Source organism: Amphiura filiformis, chromosome 1 (genome assembly GCF_039555335.1).
Source record: "Amphiura filiformis chromosome 1, Afil_fr2py, whole genome shotgun sequence".
NCBI lineage: Eukaryota > Metazoa > Echinodermata > Ophiuroidea > Amphilepidida > Amphiuridae > Amphiura > Amphiura filiformis.
In genome coordinates, this window is record NC_092628.1 from 28,743,081 (window position 1) to 28,759,772 (window position 16,692).

The window sequence follows — 16,692 nt, forward strand, 5'->3', positions numbered from 1 at the left end:
GCACAGCGTAAGCCTAAAAGGACACGATTGATCAAGATGCAATTAACCGTGGAATATATATACATTATAAAACACGCAAAATAGTAAACAATGCACACAGTACATATTACACAACGTAAATGCAACAGTAATTTCGAGATCAAAAAACAAGAACCCATGCATGGTTTCATGCCCACTTAGGTGAATTTCCTTTTGTTTCTGGGTGTATCAACTCGTTGAACCTATTTAACATTGTGACATACATACACCGTAAGAGAGAATACTGTAATTTGACTACTGGAGAGCTAATAATAATAATAATAATAATAATAATAAAACTGATAATAATTTCTTTTATAGTGCAATCACATCAAAAGAGCTCATCTTTTTTGTTTTATTTATCTGAACCAAGTCAAATAATATATAAATAATAACGAAACATTTATGAAGCGCTAAAACAGATGTCGTTAAGCGCTTTACCAAGCATGCCCTAAATACAAAATTATGCAACAAATTACAAGTACATCAAACATGATATAGCGATTTACAAAGCATAGGCCTAAATACAAAATTATATATCAAATATCATAAACTATAGCAAGCATCAAACATGATTATGATATAGCGATTTACAACGCATAGGCCTTATATACAAAATTACTTTTCAAAACAACATCAATCTACAGTAAGCATGATAAGCACATCAAAACTATATAAAGCAGGTAATATTGAAACAAAATTATAGCAATATCATCATAAAAACCAATGTACATGAACATATGCCATAGAGTTAAAAAGAAAACCACCGGCGTTTTCGATAAAAGCAGAAAAAACATCCGTGGTCCGTCACAAAGACCACATTGCACGCTTATTATTAAAAATGACGATGCGATAAAGAAGTAAGGGGAGAGGTTGCTAGTACATCACCCTTTATGGATACACAGATCCAAAATACATAAATGACAAGGCATCAAAAGGCAAGGCATCAATATTTGCGCACACTAACGCCTGGTTTGATGAGTAATATTTCAATCCCATCTGATTTCTGCCATAACGCTTGTCGCTATTTGTCCAATTAGCCAAAGTCAAGTTGTCCGATGTGGAATGACCCTTGTTTGTACAAATATATCAAAGATAATTCATGCAATAACATATTTGGTTAGCTGCTACCGAGATAAAACTCGCTAATTTCAACTACTTGCTTTCGGATCAGTTCAGCGCTTAATGAATGGACTTTTATAAATTGAATGATCCATTGATGACACCAAGATCATTCTTTCATTCCCTCCAACTGTATCCTTACTGTGCTTCCTGAATTGTTTAGCCTGGATAGATTGCCAATGAATTGTATAAGCTCCTTCCACTGATACCAAATATTAAAGTGTTGACCTTTCCATCAAGCTGTGAACCGATCTTCCTATATTCCTCATTGCTTATCCATAGACATGTTAGAATTCAGTCCCATAATTGCTGATGCTATTTTTACTCGCACGAAGCATTGTATAATATGTTAATATTCGAGATGCAACAATACTCAATTTGAGGGAAACACTGTACTTTAATGAAGATGTAGATGCTTGTCATCTTTGCCTGCACTAATTGTAGTTAGCTGTTGTAGGCCTATATACTATAATTCTCCCCCTATAGAAGTTCCCGTTCTTTCTTCTATCGTCCTTCCTTCTATATCCCCCATCTCCTAGAATCCATACGACCTGCAATTAAAAGACAGAAGAAAAGGGAAGCAAATTCTGTCTGCAACGTTTAAAGCCTACACTAAATACTGTATGTCATACATTGTATACATGTCTGTATATTATGAGCCTCATATATATTCTACACTCCAACTCCTTCATTAATTTATTCTAGTTGATGCCAAAACGGAAACACGAATATGGCTTCACAATTATAAAAAAAAATGATTGCGATAAAATGTTTGAAATTGACAATAAAATTCGCTCAAATTGCCATTATATCCTCAGAGAGATTTTCCAATTCCGAACAGAAATTTTGAGCATGATTTTTTCCCCAAAATGTAAAATATCCCTGCTTGAGTTGAAATTTCATTTATGAAAACCAATATATACCAATGGCCGCCAATCGCGTCAAATGCACAATTAAAATGGTTTTTTTTTTTCTTTGACGACAATATTCAAGTTATCATTATTACTGTTATTTTTATTTTGTTTGTTTGTTACAATTGTTTCAGTCAAAATGGAACACGGAACACTATCCAATTCGAGCATTACGTGTCCAGTGCACATATCCTTGCGTTAAAAATTGACAATAACTTTCCCTCATATGGCCCTTTTATACCAAGAGAGATTTTTCCAATTCAGAACCAACAACAACAACAAAATTGTCACTTTTAATTTATTTAACCAGAACAGAAACAAGTTTCCTTCTTCCGGTTTATGATGTGTTATAGAAATGGCCAGTTGGCCACCTGCATGATTCATCGATCTTTAGCATTCATGAGTACCAATAATTGTATTACTTTCTGATGTTACATACACGCATCTATTCAATTCTCTTGTCACTTCAATGAACATGGTGAATAGAACTGATGACCATAGAGGTCGCAAGCGTCCCTGAAGTCATGAATAGATTACGCAGGGTTGCCAAACCCGCGATTTGGGCGCCAATTGGGCGATTTTCAACTTCCGTCCAGCGCCAAAGAAAGTGCTCCCGCAATCTGATTATGTAGGCCTATTTGGATTGTTCTACCCATGGCCCCTAGCTGAAATACAGCAAGATAACGTCAGATTGAAATGTAAACCTGTATTTTAGAAGTATTTTTCTGGAGCTATTCTCCATGGCTAATTTCTAAAGATGGGCTAGAACCCAGTTATTCACTGCTAATAAAACTGATTAACGGCAAAATTTGACAAATTTGTTGAAAGCAAATATCTCACCGATTTATCCCCTGTTCTGCTCGTTGAAGCCGACTACAGAAATTGTGTTAGCCGTCGGTCGTTGCCATTACATGTATGTTCAAGCATAAGAAGCCCGGAATATCAGCACACACTCTTGATTATCGTCATACAGCTTAATTGCACTCGTAACGCCTGATTACCTCAGTATACTGACTTGTATTATCGAGTAATTTACACAAAACTATGCAGACAACATCTTGATTTAATATCTGTTGCCGTCACAGTTTATTCCATGTGAAGAAAGCTGTATTGTATAAGCTTGCTGATTTAAATCGGCGTCCTCGTTGTACAATAGACATGGTACATAGAGAGAAAAAATTTTACGTCCGATTCCGAATGCTTGACTGATATAGAATGAAAACCGGTACACATGTACCTAACGGCAACCGGGCGAAGCCTTGCCCATGAAACTATCACGTGACTTCCTTACGGAAGGCTATTTCCGCCACCGGAAAATAGTGAAACGTGACTTCACTACGGAAGGCAATTTCAGTCGCGAGATAATATTATGTTTCATTAGACGAAGCTAATTAAACTGCATTTTCAAAAAATGAAAATTATTTGATATCAGAAAGACATGCTTCGTATTCAGAATGCAATTCGATAGGTCTGAGGTGCTCTCATCTCCCACAAAAAAATACTGTCGAAACGCAATAAACGCTCATTTTAGATCCCTTAAGCATGGGTTGAATTCCTACTTCTTCTTCATGTCCTTCATCACCACATGCTGTACAGAAGTCTAGTGCTTAAAAACTGTACCTTAACAGAGACTAACCTTAAGCATGGGTTTAATTCCTTCTTTTTCTTGATGTACTTTATCAATACAGGCTGTGTAGAAGTCTAGTGCTTTCCTAATTGATGTACTACTTTTTCCTTTGTAAGTGTTATCATCTTTCCCCAGTAGCTGAAAAATAAATGTACACAAAATGACACTTTAACTGCTGTACTGTATCTAATCTGTATAGAGTAAATATTCATCAGAAGAACCCAGCTCACAAGGGGAAATTGCAAATTGAACAAATATGCTGCTTTTTTTTCTGAAATTCAAGTCAATAGTGTTGAGTGTGACATTATTGCTCTGGAAATTTGCAGCAAAGATATATATCCCCTAATAATCAGAATAGACTAAAATAAATTCTCAAATTTTGCAATAAGCCAGTCTCATTCAAACAATTTTGTGATGACATCAGCAGATTGTCAATTGATCATGCTCACAATGAACACCATCAATGGGACATCTACCCACTACTCACCATTCTATAGCTACTCTTTGATACAATAATGTGAATCCTTTTTCTATCCTAAATTGTGATTATCAAAGATTGTGTGATATGTGAAATTGTACATGTACCTTTACCCTAATGTATTTCAACTTATTGTGTATACGTGCAGTGTCTATAAGTGTGTATCTCTTTTATTTCATAAAATGTAGATACAAATGTACAACTTTGAGGGAGAGTTGTTATACCCCTGTTCTTCAACTGCAAAAATTTATAAACTTTTTATTTTTTATTTATTTTTTTTTGGCTTTCTTGAGTATTAATGTTTGAATAAAAAATGTTATCCTTTTAGTATTTTCCTGTGTCAATAACCTTACTTGAACCAAAAGAGATAAATATAGATTGATTATAGGGTTCACCCCATTACACTTATACTACCAGCATCTAACAAACAGCATCTAAGAACTACATGTATTTTGATTTCAAAGTTTTTTGGAGCCTGAGCTTTCCATCCTAGCAGGATCTTTATCAACAGCAAATGATAAAGATAATTATTATTTATATCAGGCTTTTGAGCGATACAATAAAACTGTATATTGTACAATATTTTCAAAATACCCGGATGCAATACAATATTTCTTGAATATTGTACGCCAGATCACAGCGTCTGCGTCAAGCGTTACCATGGTGACGGCACCAACACGCGTCATGATACAACAGCACAACAATACACAACAGACATCGTAACGGCTCACAGGAGATTTCAGTACTGTATAAACAAGTAAAATCACAAACTTAATTCGCGGCAATTCTGGATGATGATAACCTTAGGAAATATAATCCACATCTACAAATAAACCTATATATAATTATTCCAAAATTGTCTTTGGAGAGTAAAAAGCAGAAAACAAGAAGGTCAAAAGGTAAGCATAGCAATAGCAAAAGCCTGATATAAATAATAATATTGAATGGCTTATTTTCGTGTGATACAAGAATATATTGCACTCGATAGAAAAATATTCTTGTATCACACTCAAAGCCATTCAATATTATATAAATATCCTGCTAGGATAAAGATCCTGCAACAATCGTTGAATCGAAAGCTCAGGCCCCGAAAAAGTTCAAAATTTCACTAAACAGGCTATTTTGTGCAGTTTCCTATAGTTTGCCTTTTACTAGCTATTTTGATTGTTACAAAGAGGCTTATATCAAGCATTGAACCAAACAGTGATATATGGTAAGTGGGACTGAATGGGATTAAACTTTATAAAGAATCTTTAAAATGGGCTATTCCACCTAAAGTCCACACTACCCCAGTGGAAGATTTAGCTAAAGTCTTCCACAGAGGGAGTATGAGTTTCAAATAGAATAGACAGTTGGGTAACTTTTATATGAAATACTCATATTCCAGTTGTGGAAGACTAGATAAAGCCATAATACAAAGGGAGTATGGGTTTCAAAATGATTAACCATGACCAGTTACATTTGAAAAACATACTCCCTCTGTGGGAGGTATTTCCAAAATCTTCCACAGGGGTAGTGTGGATTTTAAATGGAATAGCCCAATAGTAGTGCTGGTGCCAGAGGGGTAACATATGAATTATGCTTGGGAAGGGCTGTGTGTGGTTATTGAGTATTCACTTTGACTTGAGGGTTTGTTATTTGAGATGAAGGATAGTAAGTTGCAATAAATTTAGTGCTCTGTTGGCTATATCTGTGCTTGATAGTCATTCCTAACATGCTATTGTTCACCTTGCAGGCTCTAGAACTATTTGATTTTTAGGGACAGTCTGTGTAGCTCAGGAGTATTCAATATCAGTATTTTGTTTATAGGTTTGTTATTTGAGGTGACTATAGAACTATTTGATTTTTAGGGACAGTCTGTGTAGCTCAGGAGTATTCAATATTAGTATTTTGTTTTATAGGTTTGTTATTTGAGGTGAATATAAGTATTTGCAAACAAAAATGATCATAGAATGTAATAACTGAACCAATCAATCAAGATACTGACATGCAATCCTCAGGTATGGTCCTACATAATACCTCCCTCCTTAGTTACGAGAGTTCCCAGCTATGACTTTAGCTACATACATGTAAGTATTAAAGATCATTGCCTTCAGTTTTTGACTTGAATTTGTTTTTAAACTACAGAATGCAGTTTTTGTTGTTTGCTTTTATATTTTGTTGTCTGTCTCTAAAGTTTATGCTCAAAACGTCAGGTTTTTTTTGTCTATTTTGTTTTGTTTGTCTGCTATGTGCAGTGATTTTTATCACATCCAGTGTACCTTTGTACTGTTTTCCTGATACTTATGTGGGCTCTGGATTTGGTAATTTTTGGTCATCGAACTTTGCCTGTATTTGTTGGTTGAACATTGGTTGTTTGATTTATCATATCTGTTTATGTGCACAGTGATTTTCATCACTGGTTCTATAGTGCACTTTTGTATTCCCATTGATTCATGTTGTTTCTACAGGTTTAGCATTTTTGTGGGCCTTGGAACTGGTAAATTTTGGCTATCAAACTTTACCTACTTCTAATGACTACATTTGTTGTTTTTGTCCCCCCTCTGTGTACAGTCTAGTGAGTCTGTATTTTACTTGTTTCCCCACATCAAGTTGGTGTACACATGTACCTTGCTCTTTTTCTTTCTTTGAGCTTCCAAAAAAGGACATTTGTGGGCCTATCTAAAAGCTCTATTTTCATTGGTTACTCATATAATTGAGTCATATTAATTAACCAATCAGAGGCACTGTTAGAAAGGCAGTAGTGCCAATGGGGTAAAATAACATCATGACAAAATATAGTTAAGTTATTTATTTGTTGGGCCATGGAGGCCTGTCGGAACAAATTATAAAGTGGTGCTCCCAAAAGTGAGGGTTTGGGGGTGAAACCCCCCAGCGGGGTTTGAAAGGGTAGAGCCCCTCATGGGGGTATAAGGAGGCGAAGACCCCTTAAAACTCAAGCACTTTTAAATGAATGTACAATTTTAACGGTACGTTAATAGAACTTAACTGCAAACTATGACATTAAAATCAGATTTTTTTTGTGTCAAATTGTTTATAACAAGGAAAACAGTGGCAGATCGACGGGAATTATATAATGTTTATTCAAATTGTTTATTTTCATTTTTTTCACTTTTTTTAGGCTGAAAAGTGGTGCGGCTATGGCTGCATCTGCTACAGCGGTTACGGCATTACTCAACTATTCTATTGCTAATGTTATAGACTAAGGGTTTGGTCATCTCTATTGTGTGACACAGATGTGACGCATGACCTCCTTCGTCTTTACATCTAATTGCCTGTCTAGATATAAAGGCGACATACATTTTATATCACACATACAATATTTTTAATTTTCAGTCAAAACACTGATGAATGCAATGTGTAGAATTTCCCACATATAAAATTTTCCAAACACATCCTAAATCATGACTGTGCAAGCATTTAAAATATTGATTATATCTATATTGATCAGATATTGATTTTTTCACAACTAATCATATGCAAATTATGGTGGCAACAGCTGCTGCAATTTGCTACTAATAATGCATAATTTGTCTTGAAATAACAGAAACTTCATTTATTGTAGAAGTGGTAATTTTCGCGTACAGTTATTTTCGCGACTTTGAATGAGACACATTTTCGTGAATGTTATTTTTGTGATTGGCTAGTCCTTCCCTATACTTGTAATACATTATTGCATATATTCGCGAGGTGTTATTTTCGCGGTTGGAGCTCTAAGCACAAAAACCCTCACGAAAATTACTACTTATACAGTATACACAATTTCCACTGGTTTCAGAACATTTAAAGAACCATGCTTTTACAGAATCCTATTTGTATAATACTTGCAACAAAAATCAATAAAATCATCAAGTAAATATTTTATTTCATTTTTATAAATTTACATATTTTTATCTTATTTTTCTAATTGTTTTCTATTACCATCAATAAGGTAAAGTATAAGTATGCAAAATAAATTTTGTTCATATTTATGTAATTCATTTAAGTATTTCATGATTCTAGCATCCTCTTTTTATGGCATGTTTCAGTCGATATCCACAAAAAAAAACTTATTCCCCAAATTTCAGCTGATTCTGATTTTGTGTTTGCGAGTCATGCATGATTATGTGTATTACATATAGGCCACTGTACTGTAATTTTGTTCTGCTAAGAGAACATAAATACAAATTTATTGATATTTTTGACAAGCGAAAGAATCTGCAAGACATTTTTTGTTCTAGCTAGAGGTTTTTGATGATATAATCTCAACTTATTTTTTAGAAAAGTAGGGGATGAAGATATGGATCACGAAAAGCCCCTTTACAAAATTTGTCTTTTAGCACTACTTTCCCCCCAAAATGCCACAAGAAACAGCAAATTTGATCAACTTTATCATGTAATGCATTTAGTTTGCAATTTAATAAACAGCCTACAGGCTGGAGCAAGACATAATTGACATTTGCTTTCATGTAAAATTAATTTACAAATTTGTTGTGGTAAATTTTCCAAACATTAGCGCACGTTTTATGTCACATAAGTGAGGTACAGTTTAAAAAGTGGAAATATAAAATGAGTTGTACCCAATTAAAAACCAATATTTACCAGTATTCAAGTCAATTTCCTCCTGAAGCTGGCAAGGCCATTTTTGTATGTTTCATTTTGTGTTTGTTTTGTGATGTGCATTATATACTCTCAATTCCAGAAATGTACAGCACTACTTAAGGCAGCTGTGTACTCTAGACATTGTTTCTTTTCATAAAATTGAGTTTTTTGATATGTTTGTACTTTGTTATGTTTTTTATACAAGGAATGAAAATCCAGATTTGTAAACTCCAACTGCAATATTTTAAGGATTTTATTTCACTATTCCACTCGTGTTTGAAATTGAAAAGGAAAGAAAATCTTTGTTGTACCAGCAGGGTACATCGCGCAAGAATAACGCATCGCGTTGCGTATCGCGCAATTTGTTAACGCACAAATACGCTACGCATACGCCGACGCTTATCTGCATGCGCTGGCGCATCTTATGGAAACACCACGGAAGCACAAAAACCTAGTGGTCAAATGGCTCCGTTTTAGCTGATAAAATGTGGGTTTTTTCAAGTTCTCTCCCCGATTTAAATATCAAGTTATGAATGGATTTCGCTCAAACTTCTCAAGGGCCGTGGATTTACCCGATGTTTATGTAATGTAAGGTAGAAAATAAAAACTGCAGCATTCTCCTGCGAGATTCGATGAAAGTGCAAAATGTGACCACTTTAAACTTCAACGGCCATTATTTCAATGTTCATTTTCTCGGTAAAATGATGATTTAGGTACACGATAACTCAATACAGCATCTATTATATAGGTAAGCAAATATGATCATCGTAAAAAGCATGATTGACTCAAGAAACGGTTTTCTAATTTTTTTATATTTTGGTCTATTTCCGATTTTAGGCATCATTTTGTGCAAATAGGCGTTTGTGAATTTTAAAAGTTCAATTTGATGCCTTATATGGTCAATATCTCAAAAAATAAGGCCAATATCAAAAAAAAAAAAAAAAAAAGTTTTTGGAATGGAGTCTCCAGATTGAGCTAAAAACAAAATAAAATATTTTGGAAAGAGTGTTTTTTGTTATGATGTACCTAACAAATATTGCCAAAAACTCACTTTTTGTGATTTTGTTGATAATTGTTGTTTTTACCCCAAATCTGTATTTATATTAAGATTTATTGATGTCTTGCCTTCATAAAAATGTATACTTTTATATGTCTTGCGTGAATAATTAAAAAGTTATTGCACTTTTACTACATGCACGTCTGAGAGTACACAGCCTCCTTAACAGTGTATTTTGTTTGGATTAAAAATAGTATCCTGTTTTGCCAAATGAAACATAGCTAAATCTTTATCCTGTGGTTAGTTCTAACTGGCAATAAAAGTCAAATGTTAACAGTTTTGCAATTTGAAAAGAAATAATAATAAAATGGGCCATAAACAATTTTGCATGACTTCATCCAATTGCAGTCACAAGATTACAAAAGACTTGGCACAAGTCTAAGCATTCAAAATTTGGAGTATAGGATATGAATTTGCTCATTTATGTAATATTTAACGCTATATTTTGATAATTGGTTCTAATTTAAAAAATATTAGAAAAAGAAAAAAATTTGGTCCCTTTGGAAATTTTGTCATGAATGTCAGTTACACACAGCTTAAATTGTTAAATTATTAGCATTTGAAGCAGGGGAGCAAAGATTTGATACACGCAGTGGTAGCACCAGGATTTTTTTAAGGGAGTTATTTTTGGATGGGTAATATAAAATATTTGCCAAATGTAAAAAATTGAAAATTGTTCACATTTCATCTTCATGGGTGGAGTGGGGGAAAACGTACCCCAGGATGTGGGAGGGGGATTCCCCCATGCTCCCCCCCTTGGTGTCGACGCTGTAAACACTTTAAGTATTTGCATTGGATAATATGAGGGTCACCATTCATACCTACATTTGCAATGCCTTTGAATAAGGTTAGATAATAATATAGATCCACCTTTGAGATGAGATATTTTAAGATTAGTGTATGGGGTAAGGGTTGTATTGGGGTGCGACTGCTGAATGCAATTAATAAATACTGCTGGTCTACACTTTAAATTTAGGCTGAGGGCTGTGGGGTTATGTTAGCATCAGTAATGGGGTGGCGAACTGTGATAATCTAAATCAACCCCCTACCACCATAAAACCACTAACCTTTCTCAAGACACGTTTATTTTCCAAGTCTACCTCTCCAAAAGAACCCCATCTTGAATGACCATCAGGAAGATCCACTTTATCTAGCCATGTCCCACATGAATATTCATAGAAATCTTCACATGGATCCACACTAAGATTCATTGCACCTAAGATGGAAGCACTGGTTTGGATACATTGTGGGGTTGTGCATAATTCCTGTATAAAGAATAAGATGTTTAATGTTAGATGATGTAATAAACTTTCCTTCTGTATAATCTGGCCTGTCACATTTAGAGGATAAAACTATTGTTTTGAGATCCAGCCGCGCATCTATCGCCTGATATAACACGGTAGATACAATTGGTTTCATGTGGAGCAACAAGGTGCTACACCAAGTTGTTCCACATGAAAATAATGGTATCTACCGTGTTACATGTTAATATCAGGCGATATCAGACTGGGTTTCAAAAACATATCAACTGTACAATTATGTGCGGATGTAATTTACAACCACTTTTGCACCATTTTGATCAAGTTCATTCCCTCCACGAATCCACCGAGACCTCATTCATGTGCGCGAACTCAAAATACTGGGCGATGTGTGTATTCTTGTGCATAGCTTTCATATGTGACACGATCTGGTCCATGGGGGCCAAAGGACTCAATATGTGCGTCACAACATACCCCGAGGGGTGCGTCAGTGTCAGTCACTTTACCTAGGTTGCGTCAATGGTTAGGTGCATCAGTGTCAGTCAAAATACCTAAATGGTGAGTCAAATTTGCGTCATGAGGACAGTCATAATCCTTAACATGTGCGTCACAATTTTGACGAGTGGCTCAGTCATTGTCTGCAAATGTCCGTCATTGTTTAGACGCACATGTGGGTCATGGTATAGTTAAATCCGACGCACCTTTGTAAAGTGACTCACCACTCCCGGGGGTCATGGGGAGGGTCATACAAGTGACATGTGTACAAGTACATGTATAAGCCAATCAGATAAAACCTTTGCATGTCTACGAAATGTTTATAGATCTCAATTAATAATTAGTAATTTGTACAAAGAAACATATATGACATGATCTGCTCAATTGGGCCAAAGGAGTAATTTTTGAAAATTGAGTTACTATAGGTATAATTATTACCTTATACAAACATAAGGCTATCATTTAGCGAAAAATACCAAAGGTCTAGCATTGGTTCTGAAGTTTTGTGATATGTATATGTGACACGATCTGGTCCATGGAGGCCAAAGGCAGCAAATTTGAAATTGAGATAAAGGCAAAAATATGGAGTAAAAAACAATGAAATACGTACAAAAATATAGACATCACAAAACTTCAGAACTTTAGAACCAAATAATTATGGTGTTTTCAGTAAATGATAGCCTATAGGTAATAATTATAGTAACTCAATTGTCAAAAATGCCTCCTTTGGCCTCCATGGACCAGATCGTGTCACATATTTTCTTTGTCTTTTATTTTCTTTTTACTCCATATTTGTGCATTTATCTCAATTTCAAATTTGCCACTTTTGGCCTCCATGGAACAGATTGTGTCACATATTATCAACCATAATTACCGATCAGGGCAAAACATCACAATGCAACTTATAAAAAGTGCACTGCTTTAACCCCCCTGGACACTACTGGTCATCTAACAGCATTTCAGATTGGTTGATAACTTGAAAATGCTCATTTCAATTGCCAATTATGACTAGGCTTTAATGGTCAAACTTGCATTTGCAGATGATCTTATTAATAGCCTCCTTGATTGGTTCAAAATCGGACACAATATTCATTTTGACCAATCGGCAGGTAGTTCTCATGGGGTTAAAGAATAAAGTATATACTTACACATTTAGAACTTGAGCACACAAGTCCTACTGATATTGCTACTAATATAAGAAGAACTAACGATGCTATAGTTAGGACAGCCATGCAGCGCTCACTTCGACGTTGTTGATGTCTCGACCAACGTAATGCTGGACCTGTGTGAAATGACAACATATGGTCAAATTTGGGATGGTAATAAAATGCATAATTAATATGACCCTGTTATTTATAATAATAACAGAATGAGGTTAATAATACATAAAAAGTAAAAAAAAATAATAAAAATTATAACTCTTACCTTAACAATAAAAACAAGTGTATTTGGAAATGAAGAAAAAATAGTTGACACCTAAAATCAAAATATAGCAAAATTTAGTCAAACAGCTCCGATGAAAATAAAACTCTTGGTAAAGGATGGTATGTGTTTCCCAGTGGTATAAAAACTTGTGTGAAGTAGAAATATGCAGATAGCTTGACTATACTACATGTAGGCACAAATAGAAAAGTTATAGTCCAAAATGCATCCGTTCAAATCATCATTAATCACTGGTAGCGTTGATTTCCATAATTAACTAAATGTTCCTCTTCAAATGGCACCATTTGTTTTAACAATGACACTATTTAATAAATTCCACAATATATATTCCACATGTATACATGTAGTTGATCACAAAACTTGTTGTTTTCCCACATATGGCTGTGCTCTCACAACAGTTATGTATTATGCTAGATTTGCTGAATACAACACAATGGCCCAGATTTGCAAGATGTTGTCATACAAATTGACGTAATTGTTTCACAATATTGAATCAATATTTGTGACAAAAAAGGATATGGCCCACCAAATACATATATGTTTAAACACCTGATTATATTGATCAAAATCGCTAATTACAAATCAATTGAAATTAGCAAACACTAATTGATTATTATTGAAAGTGTGGAACATATGTGGGGGAATAAAAAAGGAAATATATGTCACCCATCTCAGACAGTTACTTAATTCCTCCCTGGCTGTTATTTTGTCAAGTTAGCTGTCCACCCTGAAATACAGACTGCAAAGGAATTAAGATACCAGCTATTTACATCCCTGTATATCCTAAACAAAGACAAATATATGTCATAATTAGAAACATCAGCCAATAGATGGATATTTTAGCACGGATTCAAGATCTCATTTGATGAAATTGGTCAAGAAATGAAGACACTATGATTCAAAATGCCAAGGAAGATGCAAATTCAAAAGTTGCAGATTGCTCCATTGGATGCCCTATGGATTTGTACACAAAATGTTCTCAAACAATGAAACTAGTGCAGTGCTTTTTATTTTGTTTCTTCCTTGAATTTTAGATCACTGTTTCTTTAATTCTCACCCAAGTTTAACAAATGAGAAAATTTTAATGCAAACGGGTACATGTACACTGTATTGGCTGTTAGTTTAATGTTGACATATTCATCTTTGTTTAGGATATACCCCGGTACAGGAGTGAATAACATATAAACTGGCACCTTCATTCTTTTGCGGTCTGTATACATATCACTGTCTGTTGGGATTTGGAGCCTCACACTTCCAACAGGCTATTAACTCTCTTTGAATGATTTCACACTTTTCAGACTTTTAACATCTAAAAGGTGATTTCTGATTCCAATTTCATCATGTTGGGGGACTTGGTAGTTGGTACCTCCATGATCAATTAATGCTACTTGAAAAGGCATTCCAAAGCAAAATCACCAGCATGCTCAGATTTGAATACACAAATTGTGATTTTTGTTTCAAAATGTCATTTTGTTGGGCTTTTCCAAAAATTTAGGTTCTGATTATTTTCATATTTTCTAATTACAATTTTTGCCATGTGCGCAGTTTGAAAAATGTGTGCGATGCATGTTGAGTCAAGTTGAACATATTTTTGCAGATGTTAAATAGAATAGGTACGATGTAGCAAACAATTGCATTAGTCATGGCTAAATGGAATGAGACATTGAGCATCAGGGCATGAATGGCAAGTACTGAAATTGTCAAAGAGTTCTTCGGAGGAGAAATATTTGTTAGCTTGGGCTTGGATTAACTCTCTTCACGCGGGTGTCGACTGCAGATGACAAGTTTCAAAAAATTTTTAGAAATTCAAAAATTTCAGAAATGTAAATTTTCATGACCATATTTGGAATCAGCACAAAAAATGCGTCAAAATGAGTACAAACAAGCCTAGTGTTGATTCAGTAGTTCTTAAGATAACTCTTGATATTTTGAGAAAATATTTCAAAACTTGAACTTTTTCCATTGAAGCGCATGGCTAGCACGCAGAGCATTAAGTTAAAGTGACAAGTGAAATGCAAAAAATCATGACATTCAAGTAGAAAATAAAAAACACAGAAATGGGGACATCATCAAACATAATTGCAAAACTAAGTGTATTTCCACCAAAAATATTGGCCATATACATTCAGCAAAAGGACCAACCAAATCCTATCTTTTACTGATATTTTTTAAATTCCTTATTGCCTTTAGGGCCAATTAGTGGTCATAATTTTACCATTGTATTCCTTTTTTTGATTATTTACATTGTGTTTTAGAACCAACATTTTCATTCAAACACCAGATTTCCCTACAGGGGATTTGACGTCAGAAATCGGAAGTAAATGTTCCTAGTGCTGGACCCTATTTACGACTGAATTTGATGCAAGTGAGGTACTCCAAACAAAATTTAATTTAAAGTGAAGTGCTGGTGATTTTACTTTGGAATGCCTTTGCAGGTCCCCCAACATGATGAAAATTGGAGCAAATCCTTCTTCTTTCTCTATTTCATTAACCCTAATACCTACATGTACCAGGTACTACAAAATACCACATGATATATACACTGCACATGCATGCATCCCACATGATGTGATGATGGAATCACCCTAAAGTGATATATGGGCATGCTTTCATTGGCCTGGCCAGCGAAAGACCTGTGGCTCACCATCCACAACTAGTGCTTGCTGGCATGCAAGGGGTCTCGGGTTCGAATCCCTACGTGACGGGCACAACTTCTTTGTTTGTTATTCCCTTTATTCCTTTCTTCTTTCCCTTCCAGTCACCAAAAAGCCCTTCGGGCATTGGGCTACTTTACTTCAAATTAAAAAATTCAAATTAATTTTCTGACAAACAAACATCAGGTTTGTGTTGGATTAGCACATTTTTAGAGTGTTAGATTTTAAACTAAAAAAATAAGTTAACTTACGTAATAAGTCGTCAATACTACTGTTACTTTCTTCATCATCACTGCTATCATCCATAGCAAGGAGTGCCTTTGTTGCCATGGTATGATGATGAGATGCATCTCCTCCATCATTCTTACACACATCAGCCAAACCATTTATCTTCCTAGGTTCAGGTTCTAATATTGTTTCCTCCTCTGATGATGCCATCATTGCTGTAGACTAGAGGTGCACTGGTTTGAATATGTCGCTATTATCTTTTGCAAGGCTCCTTTTAAGCATTAACCATCGTGTTTACGCATGCGACATCAAACGTGTGAATAGGACCTTTTGCAAAATAACACGCATTGGACGGTTAGCAACTTTTTACGCTTAATTTGTAAAAGGAATTTTGCAAAACATAGTAAGCCCTTCAGCCTTCATCTAAACTTCAATCCATTCCATTTAAGACTAGTCATAAGTCATGTCATAATACAACCATTTTCTATGCTGCAAAATTCAGTACAAGTGATAGTCTGATTTCCATTAGTTCACATATCTAGTCATCAACCATGAGAGCAGCTGCATATTCCATTCTCAAACGACTCGTAATCATGCTGTGATTAGTTTCACAATTCAATCCTGCAAAGATGAAATAAGATTTAAAATGAAAAATTAGTATCAGTATAAAAGCAGAGAAAAGTATTTTGTAAACCACAGTATAGGTTTAAACCACAGAATTAAAACCAGAGAACCAGGACTCAACCGCCATCTTGATACAGGCATCAGGGGTGTGAGAGGCCACAGACCAAAAACGAGGAAAATCACTAAAAACAGCGT

At 34.9% G+C, this 16,692-nt stretch overlaps 1 protein-coding gene across 2 annotated transcripts in view; it reads right to left on the bottom strand.

Moving 5' to 3' along the window:
- The window catches only part of LOC140139507 (endothelin-converting enzyme homolog), a 38,646-nt gene extending 22,161 nt beyond the window's left edge, over window positions 1–16,485 (bottom strand). The window contains exons 1-4 of one of the 2 annotated variants that reach the window (XM_072161322.1): window positions 12,974–13,092; window positions 12,697–12,830; window positions 10,862–11,059; window positions 3,688–3,816 (exon numbers count right to left, since the gene is read on the bottom strand). In XM_072161322.1, the coding sequence (XP_072017423.1) occupies window positions 3,688–3,816; window positions 10,862–11,059; window positions 12,697–12,780 (411 nt within the window). In that variant the 5' untranslated portion in view covers window positions 12,781–12,830; window positions 12,974–13,092. Of the gene's footprint in view, window positions 1–3,687; window positions 3,817–10,861; window positions 11,060–12,696; window positions 12,831–12,973; window positions 13,093–15,896 lie in introns of those variants that run through there. The other variant, XM_072161260.1, reaches the window with a different exon arrangement.
- Window positions 16,486–16,692: the final 207 nt, after the last annotated feature.